The sequence below is a fragment of the Sminthopsis crassicaudata genome, chromosome 2 (assembly GCF_048593235.1).
Source record: "Sminthopsis crassicaudata isolate SCR6 chromosome 2, ASM4859323v1, whole genome shotgun sequence".
Classification (NCBI taxonomy): Eukaryota; Metazoa; Chordata; class Mammalia; order Dasyuromorphia; family Dasyuridae; genus Sminthopsis; species Sminthopsis crassicaudata.
Window position 1 is genome coordinate 315,922,857 of NC_133618.1, and position 15,102 is coordinate 315,937,958.

A 15,102-nucleotide genomic window follows, 5' to 3' on the forward strand; every position below is an offset into this window, starting at 1 on the left:
TTTATGACACAGACATGGTACTGATACCTAAACCAGGTAAGTTGAAAACAGAGGAAGAAAATTATAGACCAATCTCCCTAATGAATATTGATGCAAAAATATTAAATAAAATATTAGCAAAAAGACTACAGAAAATCATCCCCAGGATAATGCACCATGACCAAGTAGGGTTTATACTAGGAATGCAGGAATGCAATATTAGGAAAACTATTAGCATAATTGACTATATCAATGACCAAATTAATAAAAACCATATAATCATCTCAATAGATGCAGAAAAAGCATTTGATAAAATCCAACATCCATTCCTATTAAAAATATTTGAGAGCATAGGAATAAATGGACTTTTCTTTAAAATAGTAGCATCTATTTAAAACCATCAGAAAACACCATATGTAATAGAAATAAACTGGAACCATTCCCAATAAGATCAGGAATGAAACAAGATTGCCTACTATCACCATTACTATTCAATATTGTATTAGAAATGCTAGCTTTGGCAATAAGAGTTGAGAAAGAGATTAAAGTAATTAGAGTAGGTAATGAGGAAATCAAAATAATCACTCTTTGCAGATGATATAATGGTATACTTAGAGAACTTCAGAGATTCTACTAAAAAGCTATTAGAAATAATCCACAACTTGAGCAAAGTTGCAGGATCCAAATAAATCCACATAAATCCTCAGCATTTTTATACATCACCAACAAAATCCTATAGCAAGAGATATGAAAATAAATTCCATTTAAAATAACCATAGATAGCATAAAATATATGAGAATCTATCTGCCAAAGGAAAGACAGGAACTATATGAATAAAACTACACTTTCCATGCAAATAAAGCCAGCTTTATAGAATTGGAAAAATATTAAGTGCTCTTGCATAGGCCGAGCAAATATAAAGATGACAATACTACCTAAATTAATTATTTATTTAGTGCTATACCAATCAAACTCTCAAGAAACTTATTTTAATGACCTAGAAAAAAATAACAAAATTCATATGGAAGAATAAAAGGTCAAGAATTTCAAGGGAACTGATGAAAAAAAAAATCAAATGAAAGTGGCTTAGTTGTACCAGATCTAAAATTATATTATAAAGCAGCAATCATCAAACCCATTTGGTACTGGCTAAGAAATAGACTGGTTGATCAGTGGAATAGGTTAGGTTCATAGGAGAAAATAGTCAATAACTTTAATAATCTAGTGTGTGACAAACCCAAGGACCACAGCCTTTGGGGTAAGAATTCACTGACAAAAACTGCTCAAAAAATTGGAAATTCGTATTGACAGAAACGCTTAACATCATACACTAAGATAACATCAAAATGGATTCATGATCTAGGCATCAAGTATGAGAGTATAAACAAATTAGAGAAACCTAGGATAATTTACCTCTCAGGTGGAGGAGGAAAGAATTTGTGACCAAAGAAGATTTAGAGATCATTATTGATCACAAATAGAAAATTTTGATTATGTCAAGTTAAAAAGCTTGTATATCAAACAAAACTAATGGAAACAAAATTAGAAGGGAAGCAATAAACTGGGAAAACATTTTTACAGTTAAAGGTTATGATAAAGGCCTCATTTCCAAAATAGAAAGAGAATTGATTCTAATTTATAAGAAATAAGCCATTCTACAGTTGATAAATGGTCAAAGGAGATGAACAATTTTCAGATGATGAAATTGAAACTTTCTACTCATATGAAAGAGTGCTCCAAATCACTATTGATCAAAGAAATGCAAATTAAGACAACTGAGATATCACTACACACCTGTCAGATTGGCTAAAATGACAGGAAAAGGTAATGACAAATGTTGGAGTGGATGCGGGAAAAATGGGACACTGATGCATTGTTGGGGGAGTTGTGACTAGATCCAACCATTCTGGGGAACAATTTGGAACTATACTCAAAAAGTTACCAAACTGTGCATATCCTGTGATGCAGCAGTGTTACTACAGGGTTTATATCCCAAAGAGATATTTAAAAAGGGAAAGGGACTTGAATGTGCAAAAATGTTTGTGGCAGCCCTTTTTGTAGTGGCCAGAAACTGGAAATTGAAGCGATGCCCATCAATTGAAGAATGGTTGAATAAATTGTGATATTTGAATGTTATGGAATATTACTGTTTTGTAAGAAATGACCAGCAGGATGAACATAGAAAAGCTTGGAGAGACTTACATGAACTGATGCTAAGTGAAATGAGCAGAACCAGGAGATCATTTTACACTTCACCAACAATACTATATGAGGATTTATTCTGGTGAAAGTGGATATCTTCAATAATGAGAAGATCCAATTCAGTTCCAATTGATCAATGATGGATAGAATCAACTACACCCAGAGAAATGGGAAATCAATGTGGACTACTTGCATTTTTGTTTTTCTTCCCAGGTTATTTTTACCTTCTGAATATTATTTTTCTTGTGCAGCAAGAGAAGTGTATGGATCTGTACACATGTATTGTACTTAAGATATACTTTAACATGTATGACACTGCCTGCCATCTAGGAGAGGGAGTCGAAGGAGGGAAGGGAAAAGTTGGAGCAGGGGACAATGTTGAAAAATTACCCATGCATATGTTCTGTCAATAAAAAGCTATAATGAAAAAAAATTACCTCCCAAAAATAAATAAATAAACTGGAGCCATATTGTTATTATCAATTTTTTTCTGGCATTATTTGGCCCAGGGGTCTTATTCATTTATTACATTTTGTGCTGAAACTGCCAGTTCACTCTATGTCCCCACTGTTCATTTCCTCCCTCCCCTGCCTCATTTGGAAGATTCTCTTTTCAAGTAGAAGCAGCATATGTAATAAGGGAAGTATATTGTTACCTCTTCTCCTTATGTATTGAGTTGTTTTCTTTGAAGTAGATTATAAATCCCTGTAAGAATGAACGAATCAATAAATAAGGCTTGTTTTCCATTTCTCCTTATTCGAGGTATGTGTTCATACTATATTCCTTGGGGCCAGAGATTGTTTTGCTTTCAGTTTTTTCTATCATCAGTTTCAAATCTAGTACCTTGTATGTAATATATGTGTTTGTTAAATTGAATTTAATCGTTTTATCTCTGTTTTCCATCAGAAAATCGTTAATTGCCACTTGTGCTTTCTGTCTCCAGCAGGGTTGTATTGAAAGCAAAGACATAAGTAGGAACATTTTGAATGCATGAAATTTCTTCCCAAAAGAATAGCATTCTCACATACACACACATTTTTTCAACGTGAATCTCAGTTTTCCTTTTTACTCTATCTCCCTTTTGCCTTGTATTTGACTTAGACAAGAATTGCTGGCTTAGTTTCATTTACCATTTATGAAGAACAGTGTCTTAGTGTTTGAGGCCATGGCACTGCTAATAAATACTTAATTATATATGATATTCATATACCATTTTAGGCTTTTAAGAACTATCTAAAAGTCTTTTTTAAAAAGTTAATTGATAGGTAGAATATGTCAATACTGACTGTATCTCTGTTGAGGTATTTGTGGGGAGTGGGTGGGTGTTGTTTAAATGACTGTACCTTCTTTCCAGCACAAGGGCACAGCTGTGTAATCATTTTAATTAGTAACTACATGGCCAACTGACATCTAGCTAAGTCATTGAATTAGCCATTTCTGGAGTTGAGGAAGGGAACTATCAATGTAGTTCATGTACCCTTAATGTCCTTTTCATTAAATGAGTGGAGGCTGTATAGAAAACAGCTGCTGAAATTTGCACATGGGATGGTAGGAAGAAATGACCTTGGTGTGGAGATTTAAAATTGTTTAAACTCCTACTGAAAATCCAAGCATGTGACATCTTCAGAAGAAATAAGGAAAAGCTTTAGAAAATAGATCAGTCCAATCAGGAGTAGAACATGTGGCAGCCTTGTTTAACCTGAATAGCTTCTCTTCTTTTTCTGGCAAGAGGCAAGTTGCCAAGCACAAGGACAAAATAAATAGGCTTAATCTAATTGGGTCTGTAGATGAGAAAACACTTGGCCTGTTCTATTATGAAAGAGACATGCACAAAGTCAGCATTCCTTGAGCTTTTAAAGCATCATTATATATAACAAAATCTGTTTTCTTAGAAATGGAGTAAGAGACACAGCATTGGTTTAAGTGGTCTAGAAATTTGGATTTGTGACTTCAAGGTCTACCCTATGCAAGGAACATTTAAACAAAGATTAGTTTTTCCCCTTACCCCCCAAGAACTACAATTTTACAATTTTTATTGTTTACCTCTCCTACTACTACCGGAAAAATTTTCCTTTTTTTTTCAGATATTTTACAAACTAGAATAGGATGTGATAGGGAGAATTGAATGGGACCCATCACTACAGAATTTCAGAATGTGAGCAGACCTCAGCAGCTGTCCAGCCTTACCCATACCTGAAAAGTAACCCCAATACAACAGGGTCTTCTTTGTTTGAAAGAAAATGAAAGGAATGCACTGAAGGGAAACACGGCTCCTTCCAAAGCAACCAATTCATTCTACTTGTGCATAACTATCAGAGGAAGTTGTTTTTGACATTGTCTATGGTTGCTTCTTTGCCTCTGTATCAGGGGATAAACTAAGGCAATATTATCCTCCAATTCTTTTTTTTTTTCCCCTCTAAACTAAGCCTCCCCAGCTCTTTTGAATAATTTTTATATGACAGAGGCTTATGGCATAGAATTGGAAATTACATATAGAAGTATGGAGACTAGATATTATGAACCCCAACTCCATTTTGTTGCATGCCTTTTTATTAACTTCTTTAAAATTGCCATTTTTCAGCTTCTGACTCTGTTACCCCAATTGAGGTTTTCTTGCAAAGATACTGGACTCATCTGCCATTTCCTTCTCTAGCTCTTTTTATAGAGTTATGTAAGTGAAGAGATTTATCTGAAATTATGGCAAAAATCCATCACTCCAGACTCCCCGTCCAGCAGGAAAGAAAAAAATCTGGGATTTTATCTTCCACCCATTAGATGGCACCTATGAGAAAGGGTTCTGTTAATAATGAATTTAAAAATCCATGTTCTAAACTCCTCACTGAATATTTATTGTTTTGGCTGATGGCTGGTTGAAACTTTCTCCACATGACCCAGAACAGAAGCATTAAATGTGAGATTTTCCAAAAATTTCTCTATAATATATTCTGTTACGTGTTCAGGACTATTATTTCAGTCCATAATGTTATTCTGGGAAAATCTCCAAGTTTTATCTCATTATCCCTTTAAATATGTGATTTTACAAATATCTATAGATTTTCAGTGTGATTTTATAACTTCTGATACTATTAAAAAAAAAACATTTTAAATGTTTGTTGCTATCTTTTGTTTTTATGTCACCAAAATATATTCCTTTCCCCCATCCAATAGATGAGGAACCTGAGGCAAATAGGATTAAATTACTTATCCAGAGCCACACAACCAGATTTGACCTCAGGTTTTCCCAGTGCTTTATGCACTGTGCCTCTGTGCTCTCTACATCTGTAAAATGAGGGAGTTACTATGGACGATATTTCCAAGAACTTTTTCAGTGTAATTGTGCAGTATTATTCAATAGTCAGTCTTAGCCTCTTACATCCTGCTCCCATTATTCATGTGAAATTCTTTCTTCAAAGTCACCTCTTAATTCCAATTTTTTTTTCATTCTTCATCTTCTGCAATAGTTAATATTATTGATCACACCTATCTAATGAAAGTCTTTTCTTCCCTTGACTGCCACAACACTACTTACACTATCTCCTTAGATAATCTCATCTGTTTCCATGGCTTCAAATATCACATCAATGGAAATGGCTCCTATATCTATCTAGTCCCAGTTTTTTTCTTGATCTTCTGTGTGGCATCTCTCATTATCTGTTGGCTTTTTCCACCTGGAGAAGTCACACCAGCCTCTCAGAAACAAGTTCCCCCTAAACTGACTCCTGCTCACCACTTCTCATTGCTGTAGAAGGAGCCTTCATGTTCCCTCCCAGCTACTTAGGTTCATATTTAAATCCTCAGTGACTCATCATCATGTTCAAGAATTTACAAATACTGTGTGCCTTGTGTTATGCTAAGTATTGTGATTACAAAAGAAAAAGTGAATCATTCTCTACATTCAAGGATCCAACAAGGGGACATGCTACATGTCCATATGTAGATAGATTCAAAATATATGTAAAGTAGATGTAAATTCTTTTTTTTTATTTTGTTTTTTATTAATTTTTATAATTATAACATTTTCTTTGACAGTACATATGCATAGGTAATTTTTTTTTTTACCACATTATCCCTTGTACTCCCTTCTGTTCCGAGTTTTTCCCCTCCTTCCCTTCACCCCCTTCCCTAGACTTATTCCCATACTTATTAAATATCTTATAGTATATCCTAGGTACAATATATATGTGCAGAACCAAATTTTGTTGTTGTTGTTGTTATTGCAAAGGAAGGATTGTATTCGCACGGTAAAAATAATCTGGGAAGAGAAACAAAACGAAAAATAAACAACAACAACAACAAAAAAAAACACCAATGCTCACAGTTTACACTCATTTCCCAGGGTTCCTTTTCTGGATGTAGCTGATTCTGTCCGTCATTGATCAATTGGAATTGGATTAGCTCTTCTCTATGTTGAAGATACCCATTTCCATCAGAATACATCCTCATACAGTATCATTGTTGAAGTGTATAATGATCCCCTAGTTCTACTCATTTCACTCAGCATCAGTTGATGTAAGTCTCTCCAAGCCTCTCTGTATTCCTCCAGTTGGTCATTTCTTACAGAACAATAATATTCCATAACCTTCATATACCATAATTTACCCAACCATTCTCCAATTGATGGACATCCATTCATTTTCCAGTTTCTAGCCACTATGAAAAGGGCTGCCACAAACATTTTGGCACATACAGGTCCCTTTCCCCTCCTCAGTATTTTTTTGGGGATATAAGCCCAGTAGTAGCACTTCTGGGTCAAAGGGTATGCACATTTTGATAGCTTTTTGGGCATAATTCCAGATTGCTCTCCAGAATGGTTGGATTCTTTCACAACTCCACCAACAATGCATCAGTGTCCCAGTTTTCCCACAGCCCCTCCAACATTCATCGTTATTAGTTCCTATCATCTTAGCCAATCTGACAGGTGTGTAATGATATCTCAGAGTTGTCTTAATTTGCATTTCTCTGATCAATAGTGATTTGAGTAGATGTAAATTCAAGGCAAATTTAAATGAGAAGGCACTAGCAGCCAAGGGTGGAGCTGGAGGTGAGGACTTAATAGGTTTCCTCAGAAAGCAGTATTTGAGTAGAGGAGTTGAAGGCCATGGGTGAGAAGGGAGAACATTTCAGGCATGGGAAACAGAGAGTGAAAAGGCAGAGAGCCAATATGATTGCTCTATGGGGTGTAAGGAGGGGGAGTAAAATTGATCACATAGGAAGGACCCATGTTGTGAGGAATTTTTTTATTTTTGTTTTTATTTTTTTTCTGAGGCTGGAGTTAAGTGACTTGCCCAGGGTCACACAGCTAGGAAATGTTAAGTGTCTGAAACCATATTTGAACTTGGGTCCTCCTGAATTCAAGGCTGGTGCTCTATCCACTGCGCCACCTAGCTGCCCCTGTGAGGAATTTTAAATGCCTAATAGAGGAGTTTATATTTGATCCTAGAAATCATTTGAAACTTCTGGAGTTTATTGAAGGAGGAGGTAGGGATAACTTCATCAGGCTTGTCAAAATTAGAAAATTCATTTTGCTACTTATATGGTAGGGGAAGGAGGATCGGTGTGAAGAGAAACTTGAGGTGGGGAGACTATTTACAATTCTCTAAGTAGTTCACAGGCAAAGCGACAGTGAAGGCTTGGACTAGGGAGGTGGCTGAGCATACCACCCTCGAATCGGTTGTGTGAGAGAAGTAGAAATGTAATATTTCAAATCATATCTTGGACATGGGGAGACAGTAAGGGAAGAATTGAGGATTACATTAGTTGTAGACCTGGATGACTGGATGGATAATGGTACCTTCTATGGTGGAGGTGAATAACATCCAACTTGTGGTCAGCATGCGTTACACATCACAATTCCTGAGAGTGGCCAAACCAGTTAAAGTATAGTTGGGAAATATTTAATGAAATAAATTAGAATACAGTAAAATATAGATGTGATTACATTTTGAAATTGTCAGTACCCAGCCTTAAAGGATCCTTATGGGTTGAGTTTTGGTTCCCATCTCCCAGTTTGACATCACTACTCTGTAGTAATAGGGAAGTTTAGAAGAAGCAGGAATTTGGGGGAAAGATGTCAAGTTATGTTTTGAATGTGTTGAAATTGAGATGCTTATGAGACCTCTACTTTGAAATGCCGTGTGTGTGTGTGTGTGTGTGTGTGTGTGTGTGTGTGTGTGTGTGTGTGTGTGTTTAAAATTTTCCTAGTTAATTAACTTTGCATCAGTAATGAGGGATGACTTTTTTTTTTCTTGGATGGGGGAGAGGAATATATTTTGGTGACAAAAACAAAAGATAGCAACAAACATTTAAATTTTTTTAACAGCATCAGAAGTTATAAAATCACACTGAAAATCTATAGATGTTTGTAAAATCACATATTTAAAGGGATAATGTTCTAATAAAGCTTTGAGATTTTCCCAGAATAGCATTATGGACTGAAATAATAGTCCTGAACACATAACAGAATGTGTTATAGAGAAATTTTTGGATCTCACATTTAATGCTTCTGTTCTGGATCATGTGGAGAAAGTTTCAACCAGCCATCAACCAAAACAATAAATATTCAGTGAGGAGTTTATAAAAAAATCCATGGATTTTAAAATTCATTATTCACAGGACCCTTTCTCATAGGTGCCATCTAATGGGTGGAAGATAAAACCCCAGATTTTTTCTTTCCTGCTGGACGGGGAGTCTGGAGATTTGGATTTTAGTGATGGATTTTTGCCATAATTTCAGCTAAATCTCTTCACTTACATAGATGTTAGTTTCTTCATTTGTAAAATGAAGCCTCTTTAGCATTAAAAACATCATTTTTTTTTTTATCATTTGAGTGATACAAACTATATGTAAAGAGAAGGGAGAAAGCCCTTCTGACCATTATGAATAGGAAAGACTTCATAGAAAAGGTAGCATTTGAATTAATTTCAAAGGATTGGTGAATGTGGGTGAGGAGAGATATTATAATGTTCCCCAGGCTTAATATCTCATCTCCCATCCCCCACATACTTTGCATTGTTGGTCCCTGTTCTCAGCTGCGCCTCAAGCTCAGCAGTACATGCCATCTTCATCTCTACTTTTTAAAAGTCACTAGACTCCTGCAAGACTTAACTGAGGAATGACATCTTATAGAAACTTTTTCCTTACCCTACACTTACAAGTTGCCTTGTGTTTATTTTTCTGGAACAATGTGTAAGCTCGAAGGCAATGATTTTGATTTTGTCCATATCTAGTACCTAGTACAATTTCTTGCACATGGTAGCTGTTTTAATAAATGATGAATTTCATTTAGTTTAATCCATAGGTGGTAGAAAGTTATTGAAGATTTTGGAGCAGATTGATGGATATGTTCCCAATGGTGCTCTGGAAAGTTTAATTTAGTGTCAGCATATAAGATAGATTGAAGTGGGTCCCATCATTGCTTGATGAGAAATTGAATTACTTTTAGCCTTAGCTTCAGGAAGAAAAGAAGGGTCATCAGCATTTGACAAAAGAACGACTACTGGAAGAGAGGAAGAAGTGAAAAATCATTTAAGATACTTAAGAAAGAAGTGAAAAATCCCTTAAGAGTCTAAGTGACTTGAAATAATTAACCAAAATGTATGCTTCTATAATAGTTCATTTTCCTGATGTAACACTTACTAACACTTTCCTTCTCTTTACAGTACCTAGGCCATGTAGAAGTTGACGAATCAAGAGGAATGCACATTTGTGAAGATGCTGTAAAGAGATTGAAAGCTGTATGTATATTTGTTTGTCAGAATGTTAGTCTATATGTTTTTTTAGTCTTAAATTCTTATCCATATATACCAAAAGCAATCAAGTGTCAGACTTAATGAGCACTTATTTCCTTTAAGAAAAAATTTGGGTTTGCTAAACAGACACAATATGGTGGTCACTGATCCACACTGCAATCTTTTGATTTGATATACATTCCAATGGAATTTTTTTTTTTTTCTGTCCATGATGCTTTTTATGGAACCAAAGTAATTCAGGTGGGGTAGCCAGAGTGGCACAGTGATTAGAGCACTGGTCTTCTAGCAGGAGGACCTGAGTTCAAATGTAGTCTCTGACACTTACTAGCTATATGACCCTGGGCAAGTCACAACCTAATTGCCTTTCTCCTCAATCTGCCATCGCAATTTGCAAAATATTTCTTGAGTTCATACTTTTTTGTAGGCATGTTAAACAGGAGATTAATTGGTATTTGAGGAGAGGCATTAAGGATTAAAGAATAGAGAGTTAGGACAGTCAGGATTTTTAATCTCCCTTCTGACTATGTGACTTTTGGCTGTATGACCCTAGCTAGACAAGACATTTGACCTCCCAGTGTCCCTAGCAGCTCTAAAAAGTTGTCCCTGGTAGTTGGTAAAATACTTGCTGATCCATATTAATAATGGGTGTTTCCTCATTGGGAGTCCCATATTCTAAGAAATTCACAAAAGACCTCCATTTAGACTCAGAGCATCTGGGTTTAAATCCCCATCTTTGTTGCTTTCTGCTTGTACAACCTTAAACCAGCTCCTTTCCTTCTCTAGCCTCAGTTTCTTCATCTGTAAATGGAGAAAATTGTACTAGATTCTTCTACATCTAGATCAGTGATCCTATTTTAAAGTTCTCCACCTTTAAATCCTATAATTCTATATATACTCTAATTAGAGGGCATATATTTCACAACAAGGTGAAAATCCACCTTATTTTTATTTCCATCTCTACTTCCAGAAAATATGTTTGTGTTCATATGTGCACAGACGTATATGTATATACATCTATATATGTGTGTATCAAATACATACTTTTCCTTAGGTTTTCTCCAATGTAACTTAACACTCTAAACTCCATTCCCTTTATACACAAATCAAAATGGTCCAGGATGGACTATTTTGGCCTGGATTTCATGTCAGGTGTGTATGAATTTATTTGAGAAAAGTTGTTACCTTCTGTTTTGTTTTAAAGAAAAAAAATGAAGCAATTAAATATTAATTGAATTTCTAGATTCTGTGAGGCTTAATTAAAACTTTGAATTTTCTACTTTTGGGTAGATAAGAAGATTGTTGAATTATTTGATACCTAATTATTGATCTCCCTCTGGGTGAATGAATTACTCCTTTCTCCAACATGCTCTTTAACTATTACTGCACAAGCTTGTAGCATTACTTCTGCATGCCAAATTTATCCTTATCCCAAACAGCATTTAAAATCTATGCTTTGGGTTTGTCAATGAAAGGCTGCCGTAAGGATGGCTTCTAATGACTGTTGTTTCTAATAGTGCTTGGTAATTCAAACTTTTCTTCTAAAGTGCATTCTGATAATGTCTTATCTGAAACTTCAAGTATCATTGGTAGAGAATATTGAGGAAGTGACTCAACAGAGGTCAAGGTTGATATTATATGTAAAGGAACCTAGACTGTTATAATCAGTGGCACAATTTGGATGAAAGGGGAATGCCCTTAAAATAATAGATTGTGATAATAGTGCCATTTATGCATTTGCTTCTTTTTTTTTTTTTTTTTTTTTTTTTTTTAATTTTTTCCGAACTCCCAACAGTAGATACTTGTTAAATGCTTTTGGCTGATGGAGTATTTTAAAACTAACTAGTATACTCATTTTATCACTAGGTTTTGTTTTTTGTTTATTTTTTTCTTTTGAGGGCACTATTATAAAAGTCTACTTACAAAGTGCTTTGCTATACCACAGATATAAAAAAGAACAAATCACATTTTATTCATCTTTTATTTCTTCCAAAGTTGAAATTATCAAGTAGTAAACTCTTAAGGAGTACACAAAACAAAAAGCCTGTCTCTGTCTCTTCAAGTTAAAGGATATAGAATGGTCTGTTTTAGGATAGATGAGGAAGGGAGATGGTAAACTAAAACTGAGCCTTCAGTACTTTAAAACAACATCAACTGTTCAACAGAAACCATGATAAATACAGGACAACGCAAGACAAGTAAAAATGAAGAACAGTAAAAGAAAAAAGAAAATTAACTTGTATGAAATACTTTTTTAATTTTTTAAAAAGTGTTTGTAATTTTTAAGGAGTTTTTAGAGGTATCTAATGGCAGCTTTTCCCACATTCCATCAATTTTCCATTCATGATAATAAGGCTTATTTCTACTAACTGTAACTGTGGTCTGGAGATGTTCCATTTATATTTGAATACTCTCATCTAAGAATTTTATTTTCTGCTTCAGTTTCTTTAGAGTAAGAATAAAAATGCGTTCTATTTCTTCTGAAATATGGGAAATTTTTGAAGCATTAATAATGAATAGTAAAAAAAAATTGGCTAGATATTAAGACCCAAATATAATATTCCATTGTCAAAAAAAAAAAAGGCATATGTAATTCTTTGAAGTCCAGATTTTGCTCATATTCATTCCTAGAACTGGTAAAAACTGGAAGTTGTCATGCAACTAAAAACTTAAGTTGTGCAATTTCAGTCTAATATTTTAATTTAAATTGGAAAATGGAAAAGGCAATAAAAGCTGCTTTCTATGCACCTCAATTTCAGTAACCCTACCTTCTTGTTGCACTGTAACTTAAATATTATCCAAGGGAGAGTAAGAAGGTGTGTCACATTTTTCGTTTATTGTCAAGTCCTAAAAATTAAAAAAGTTTTATGAAGGATGATTTTGAAATTTGTTCAGAGAAAAAGATAATAGTGCTTGAGTAGTTTAATGCACCATTTTAGAGAAACTCAAAACAACTATATCCCTTTTCTAATCAGAGCTTTACCATGTGTATGCAATCTTTGGTAATAAAATTTAGATGCTAGTAGAAGTGATGCCTCTTTGATATTCCTTGAAAGAAGGCTTTTTTTTCTATTGTATTTTTTGGTTTTATATTGTAAACTATTGGGAGGCTAATGATCTTTTGAATAACTAGTTTTTATTTGTTGACTGTTTTTTTTGAAGGGAGGTAGCAATATTTAGATCTTTTAGCGTTTTATTATTGATAGCAGAAAGCTTAATTATTTGAGGCCATAAAATTTATTTGGCCATAATATTCTAATGAATGTTTATATCTTCTAGATGTGATAAAGAAAGTTTTACCTACACTAGGGAATAGACAAACATTCTCAGTGCCTGATTAAGTCAGATATATTCCTTCATTTTTCCAGATTTGCAAAGATTTAGAGATTGTTTTCTGTGTTGGTGAGAATTTCACCAGACATATTTAATCTTTTTAACTTTAGAAAAACTTAGCTCTTTTGGCCTCTCTTTCTAGAAAATGGGAATACTATTTTAGGAGGCACCCCTAGACTTCAATTCTCTCTTTTCCCCACTTCTCTTTGGCCTGCCTACTTTCCCTCTCATCTCTGTTTTATTTTCTTCTCCCCCCCTCCCCCCATCTTCTTTTTTTCCTTCATTCTCCCTTTCCTGACTTCTCTTTTTTTTTAAATGTAAGATGTGGAAGGAAGGGAGGATGATACTTCAACTCCAATTTAACCACCTTTATACTACAACAAACCAATTATAAAAGTTCCTATATTCTCTCAGCAGCATTTTAGGGCCAAGTGTCTACATTCCTGGGAGATGCTTCATAATCTCTTTGAGTTAATTGAAGGACTTATCAGATTGATCAGGGATTCCTCTTTTCATAAAGAGAATTGTTTTATTTTGTAAATATGATAAATTTTCTATATTTAAGTAGAAGCATCCTTTGCCTTTTACCCCAAGTATTCTGTTGAAATGGCAGTGGAATTTTAGAAAGTCTGAAAGTCTTTGGAATCCTGTTATGCCCATGCCCAATTCATATTGGCCCAAATATGACTTTTTTCTTCTTTAAAAGCTTTGATGTATGCAGTTTATATTTGCCTTCTCTCCCTACAAAACATTCATTTGACAAAAATGATATGAAATAGTCTCTGACTTTTTTTATACTTACAATTTATTTTTTATCTAGCTCCTGATTGGATATAAAATAATTTTCAACTTTAACTGAGTATATTGTTCCATACTACTCATGAATTTAATAAATAGGACTATTTATGTTTTTCTGGAAAACTTGTATCTCCAAACAAGTCTTCTGTAAAAAGAAAAGGTTTGGAGATGCTTAGCTTGCTCCATAAAGGGCTTGTATTGTGTCAGATGCTATGTCTTTAGTTTTTTTCATAAATGATACCATTTAGATTTTGCTGTATAAATATAGGGCATGTTGAAGAATAAGCCTACAGAAGGAGGCTTATGCTAAAGTAATAACAAGTCTTTGGAACTTATTTATTAAAGTTTGAAATTCTAAAGAATCATGTAGCAGCAATGCACAAAAAAATCTGATTGAACAATGAATTTCCCAAAGTCCAGTGACTTTGGAAATACATGATTCTTAAACAAAGGAACTTTTAGCATTGTGATGCTGTTTTAATTTTGGAAGACATTTTAAAAGCAACAAGAAACCTCATTTTCTTATTCTTTCCCCATCCTGATTTCAAACAATCTCTATTACTTTTAAAGTTATTTTCATATAATTTAGGAAATATCTTTACAGACATAAGCTATACACAATCTACTGTTAATTTGCAATATCTTTAATATATAACTAGTCTCCACTGTAAGATGATTAGCAACATTTCCACATTAACTCCAACAATTTTACCTTCTCTTAATATGTGTACTTAATATCCCATGTATGACATTATTCCAAGGGAACAAGGCACTTCCCCCTATTTATATTGCTGTTTTGCCTAACCTCATGTTTTTGGTGGAACCAGTTAAGATCTTTAGATCCCTCTAATTAGAATTGTGATATTCTCCAGTGGGAAGTAATTAGAATTCAAATGGGATCTAGTTTGAGAATCAAAAAATCCAATTAAGTAAACCATTTATCATAACTGGCTTTAAATTACTCACCTGAACATGTCTATACCAAGCTTTTATTATATATCATGTTTGTATTTTGATAAGTAATTGACAATGGATTGATGACAG

General features: G+C 34.2%; 1 protein-coding gene across 6 annotated transcripts in view; it reads left to right on the plus strand.

Moving 5' to 3' along the window:
* The window catches only part of NUMB (NUMB endocytic adaptor protein), a 178,309-nt gene that overhangs the window by 127,615 nt on the left and 35,592 nt on the right, over positions 1-15,102 (plus strand). For all 6 annotated transcript variants that reach the window (XM_074290081.1, XM_074290085.1, XM_074290083.1 and 3 more), the window contains one exon: positions 9,841-9,915. In XM_074290081.1, the coding sequence (XP_074146182.1) occupies positions 9,841-9,915 (75 nt within the window). The remainder of the gene's footprint in view (positions 1-9,840; positions 9,916-15,102) is intronic.